Source organism: Sinocyclocheilus anshuiensis, unplaced genomic scaffold, assembly GCF_001515605.1.
Source record: "Sinocyclocheilus anshuiensis isolate Anshui unplaced genomic scaffold, SAMN03320099.WGS_v1.1 scaffold493, whole genome shotgun sequence".
NCBI classification, from domain to species: domain Eukaryota; kingdom Metazoa; phylum Chordata; class Actinopteri; order Cypriniformes; family Cyprinidae; genus Sinocyclocheilus; species Sinocyclocheilus anshuiensis.
Genome location: NW_015537963.1, coordinates 497,564 through 503,409, shown reverse-complemented (window position 1 = coordinate 503,409; position 5,846 = coordinate 497,564). Strand labels below are relative to the sequence as shown.

The following is a 5,846-nucleotide window of genomic DNA, read 5'->3' as shown; positions in this document are numbered from 1 at the left end:
CGTTGCTTCCAGCTAAAGTCCATAATCCATAATAACGCTTCCTCCAGTGAAAAAGTCAATCCCCTGTTGTAAAGCTGTTTTGGCTTGTAAACAGTACTTGATCTGTGCAGATTTCTGTCCTGATTCAGACCCGATGACTTTTTCACTGGAGAAAGCAATATTAAAGATAGATGACTCATATTTCAGCCGGAAGCAACAGTTTGAAGTTAAAAACGTCTGAATGACGGATTTGTTTATTACAAACACGCAGATTTTGGCTTCATTCAATTGATGGACTGGAGTGGTGTGGATTACTTGTGGATTATTGTGATGTTTTTATCAGCTGTTTGGACTCTCATTCTGACGGCACCCATTCACTGCAGAGCATCCACTGGTGAGCAAGTGATGGAATGCTGAATTTTTCCAAATCTGATGAAGAAACAAACTCATCTACATCTTGGATGACCTGAGGGTGTGGACATTTTCAGCTAATTTTCATTTTTGAGTAAACTATTCCTTTAACACATGTTACAGAAGGGAAAGTCTTGGTGGGGAATAGAGACATTTTTTGCAAACTGAACCTTTCAACACTCATGAGAAACAGTAGATGCTATAACAGTAGATGCTACAATTCCTTAAAACTACAATGATTGCTTTTTTATGCAGCATTTGTTCTTTAAAGCACCCTATGGGATAAAAGAAATCACCCAGACATCTAGTATTAATTATGATCTGTTTCGACAAAAACATTTGGTGTGTCCAACTCTTGCTGACCACAAATGATGGACGTTTGGAATAAAACTGACCAAAGGCTTATTATTTCTTCTTTTTTTTTGCAGAAACTTCTGGAACAGATTTTGCAGAGGGGAGGAAATCACTGACATCGCCTTGGACTCGTGTTTCTTCTCACTCCACAGTTCTCATGCTGGCCCTTGAAAAATATGACATGACATTAGTTATAAATGTTATGGAATAGTTCCTTCCAGAACGAATGTGCCTCAAACATGGACTGCAGCCTCATTTCTGTGGGTCTGGATTACATCTTCTCTCTCTATATACATACATTACTGGTTAAAAATTTGGAATAATTAAGGTTTTTAATGTTACGTCTCTTATGTTCAGCTAGGCTGCATTTATTTGCTCAAAAATACAGTAAAAACAGTAAAACTTGTTTTTACTGTATATTTATATTTATTATCACAATTTAAAATAACTGTTTTCCAATTAAATATATTTTAACATGTAATTTATTCCTGTGATACAAAGCTGAATTTTCAGCATCATTACTCCAGTCTTCAGTGTCACATGATCCTTCAGAATTCATTGTAATATGCTGATTTGCTGCTCAAGAAACATTTATGATTATTATCCATGTTGAAAACAGTGTTTGCTGCTTCATATTTGATAGAAACTTTGCATTTTTCAGTCCTACAGATTCTTGACAGTATCACATGGCAAACACAGGGCATCAGGAGGACATCTTTTGGCTTCTCAGAGGTGCTACATTTGCCATATAGACAGATTGTTTGCCCTGTCTGTGCCTCTATCCCTGTCATATTATATTATGTAAGAGACACAACATAAAAGAGCACATTACGGCTCCGGTCCTCATCGCTAAAAGCCTAAAATCCAACATTTGAAGACATTCTTATAACATGAAGGACCTGATCCCGCTCTCAGCCTTGAAGTCGTAGGTTCGGCGGGCTCATTATGACATCAGTAGCCTTCCTCTGTCCGTGTCTCTCCGAGCCATTAGCCGGGAGCAAAAGGAATTTGACCTCGTCTGAATAGGAATGCATCACTAATGGAGCCGAGTGCTTGCGCGGGGTGAAAGAGGCTTTTGTCCTGTCTCCGAATGAGCCAAGACTGTCCCACATGTGCCTGCTTAGACGGGACATGACTGTGCAATAGTCGAGTTATAAACTGAAACCTTGCAGTAAGACTTGATTCGATAGACTTATTATTATGTCCTGTTATTGTGTTTGGTATTTTAACTATTACTTTTTAAAATCAAAAGACTGGGCCAGAAGATGTGGAGTAATGTAGCTTTCTTTGTGTGTATACGATAAGATGATGCATTTTAGGCCAGACATTACACAAGTACAGAAATGTATGTGCAAATGCTCAACCAAGGACAAATTATCCCTGTAAGTCCCTAAGGAAAGTCATTTCACTCTTTGTAACACTATTTCAGTCATGCAAGTAACAGCTTTTATTTCTTTGAATGGGGAAACATCAAATTCGTTGAAGCAATGCAGCAAACTTACTATTAAATTTCATATTTGAAATCGCCAATGAAATCTGACAACTGTCTAAATTTTTTCATAAGTAATGTAAATGTGTACTGTCTTTGTATATCTAAAGCCTTTGCTGAAGTCTTTGGTACAATAAAATTGTCTGTGTATGTTATATTTGCATTTACAGGTTACTCAAGGGTGCGCTAGAATTTTAGAAGATGTTATTCAGGTAAATAGCCATAAATATGGCATAGCCTATGTTGGCTTTACAGACCGTTTTTAATGTTTTATGCCTGAGACTAACAAACTTTTTTTTCTAAACTGAATCTGTTTGATCTAAAACATTATAAATTATAGATATTATAAATAGTAAATCTATAATTGCTTGAAGTCCCCCTGATATTTTAATAATTTAACAACACAGTTCTCTAATGACTGACAGTTATGGAACTAAACAAATAGCCTAAAATATTTAATTTTTGATTGTTTTTATTTTTTATTATGTTTTATTAATTTACATTTTAATTAACAATAACTATTAACTTTTCATAAACTCAAAAATCCCTGCATTTTGGGAAACCCTTTTAAGTTTTTATTGTGAAATTTCTGTTTACATTTTAATTTTAGGTCAAGTTTTAGTAATTTTTACTATGTTTTTAACATTATTCTTTTTTTAATATGATAATTTTTATTAATTTTATTTTCAGTTTTAGTTATTTTAGTACATCAAGTTAAACCAAATAAAAAAGTTTTTTATTTATTTTATTTTCATTTCATTTTATTTAACTAACTTATTTAAATCAAAATGTTTCACATTTATATATGTAAATGTGGTTTTATATATGCATAAAATGTATGCATTTTTCCTAAAGGTTTTATATATGCATTCCCTAGTTCATAAGATGCAATGCAGTGGCCAAAGAGATCCAGCTGATGTATAGGTACAGAAAACAGTGCAGACAAAATGCAAGAACGTTTCCTGCTCGAACAGCCCCCGAGAGTCTCCATTTACATGCCAGTGTTGACAATTCAGCTTTGTGCTTCAAAAAAAAAACAACATGTTTTATGCCTTCTTATTTTCCTGTTAAACCTTTAGCTCAAATCTCAGAGCAGATTTTGTCTTCGAGGCCAACTACATTTAGAGTCTTTTCCTAATGTCATGCCGAATATTGATGTGTTTTTGCAAGAGGGCTTTTCTCAGTATTCTGGGCTTTGAGTTTGATGCTAATAAAAATGACAGAATCCTAAAAGCACAGTCCTAAATAACAGGAAAACGAATACATTTCGGCTGGATGGATGGATGAATATTGCTCTTGAGAAACTTCTTCTGGCCTCGGATGAAGAGCCGTGATGAATCATAGCGGGATGTTGATTACTACAGCAAAAATACTGACCTAGAATCAGAGCGAACCGCGTAAACCCATAAATCGCCTTTTCTCTGAGAATTATTGTGGTTCCTTAGATACAAAAGGGTTTTACAAACTTTTAAAAATGACATGCTGAATGAGCAATAGGATTTTCAAAGGCATTCGTGAAACTAGAAACCCTGTTGTCTGGGATTGTAAAGTCTGTTCTGATGGACCCGATCACCCCTGCTGAGGTGCGTACCTGGAGAAATGTGAACCAGACCCCTTCTTCGATAGCAGAACTGAAGGATTACTTCATCAGGTGAAATGGAGACACCACAGGTAATCGATCATAAAGCATTTCTTGTTTTTTTCCCACTGCAGTGAATGGATGGCACAGGTGAAAGCGTGCAGTGAAGTTTATTGGACATGTACAGTATATGGTGAACACTGACCCTGCTTTATCACAGGAGCTCGTCTGGAGTCTGTTTCACACCTGAAGACAGCTGGTACATTGACCCTGGGACGGGACGTCAATCCCTTTAATGAAATCATTCTTTAAAGCCAATCGCTGTCTAAATGGAGGTTCGATGTTAAAGTCTGTTTCTTTTCTCCAGCTATGGGACAATCTTTGAGACGACATGTTTCAAATGGATTTCTGCTGTCTCTTGAAGTTGGATCCATTCCTGTCTGCTCTTTTGAAATCGAGGCAATGCAAGAACAGAATGATGAAATCAAAGTATTTTGCTCTTTCAAAATGAGGTTTCACTCATGCCAAATATGGCTACAAACCGAACGCTGTTGATGTTCTTATTGTGCTCGGATCTCTCCTGCGTGTGCAGTCTGAGCTTCCTTCCGTGTTCTTTATTTGTTTCAGCTTTTAAATAATGCACAGGTTCATCATGGATGTGTGGTGGTTTCACACCTGCATTATTGCTCTTGTGCTGCAGTAAATCTCAGTGCAGTAGTATTGCACCAGCATGCACTGGACATGAAGACTCAACTCTGTGGTATAAACAGAGTAGAGCATTTGCATTATTAATTTACTTTACTGATATCATGAGAGGTCACAGGAGGTCAACCATAAAACTTAAAATAAGTAACCACAGCTATGGGGGGGGGGTGCCACCAAAAACTACAAAACAGTCATTAGGATCATTTGGTTCAATTAATTTCTGATATCTAACAATTGATATATTTTATGATATTCTAATTATGGGTTTAGACAGCATAATGACCATTTCAATTATTTATCAGCTTTTAATGAAAATGATTGCCACTGGATCGAACTGATCAATAAGTGGTTTGTTGCACTTTCAACTCACTCTTTAAATGTCTTTTTCATATAAGATATAACGTTTACCAGAGTCATAAATCTCACAACATACTTTTGTTATCTTCAGGTAATTTGGAAAACACTTCACAATGACTTCCATTTATAACATCTATATAACATCTATAACATTATATAATGCTTAAAGGTCAATTAATGCACATTATAATACAAATGTTATGGAACACAAATTCATATTCTGTCTAAATGTACTACTTAAAAAATATATTTAAAAAATGCCAAGTTCTTTCATGAAACTCTAGATGACCTTACTGCTTTACATTTAAATGGCTCGTTAGTATTTTGCAGCACTCTTTCAGAGTTCCTCTGAATCCCTCCACCTTCCCCAGCTCCACCTGTATAGATCATTATTTTATATGCTATTTGTGCAGCAGCAGTATGTCTTAAATACTGACAGCACTGTATCGCTGTATGCATTGGCAGTAGCAAGTTCCGGTACTTGCTTGCAGCAGCAGCAGCAGCGTATCTATTCCGCCAAGACCAAATGCATTAAAGGGGTCATATGATGCGATTTCAATTTGTTCCTTTCTCTTTGGAGTGTTACAAGCTCTTGGTGCATAAAGAAGATCTGTAAAGTTGCAAATCCAAACCCAAAGAGATATTCTTTATAAAAGTTGAGTCAACCACGCCTACCTAAACGGCTCGTTCTAACACGCCCCCACATATCTACGTCACTATGTTGGAAGATTTGCATAACCAAAGTTGCCGCCGCCATGTCGTGAAGGCGCTGTGTGTTTCTTTGTGAAAGCGAAACTACTTTGTTTGGCCTTCTAAAAGAGGACGAGACTAGAAATCATTAGTTAAGTTGTATTTACAACACTGTTCCAGAACAGTTCAACCCAGATATTCAGATGTGTTTCCTGATACTGGTAGAGTAGACTACAATGCCGGCTGTTCTGACTCACAGACTGCAAGTACGTTTTTTATATA

General features: G+C 36.3%; 1 protein-coding gene across 1 annotated transcript in view; it reads left to right on the top strand.

Annotated features, from left to right (window-relative positions):
* LOC107667915 (uncharacterized) overlaps positions 1-2,246 on the top strand; it is a 28,476-nt gene extending 26,230 nt beyond the window's left edge. Inside the window, exons 12-13 of the mRNA XM_016459657.1 lie at positions 819-1,004; positions 1,406-2,246. Coding sequence (XP_016315143.1) covers positions 819-860 — 42 coding nt within the window. The 3' untranslated portion in view covers positions 861-1,004; positions 1,406-2,246. The remainder of the gene's footprint in view (positions 1-818; positions 1,005-1,405) is intronic.
* The last annotated feature ends 3,600 nt before the right edge of the window (positions 2,247-5,846 follow it).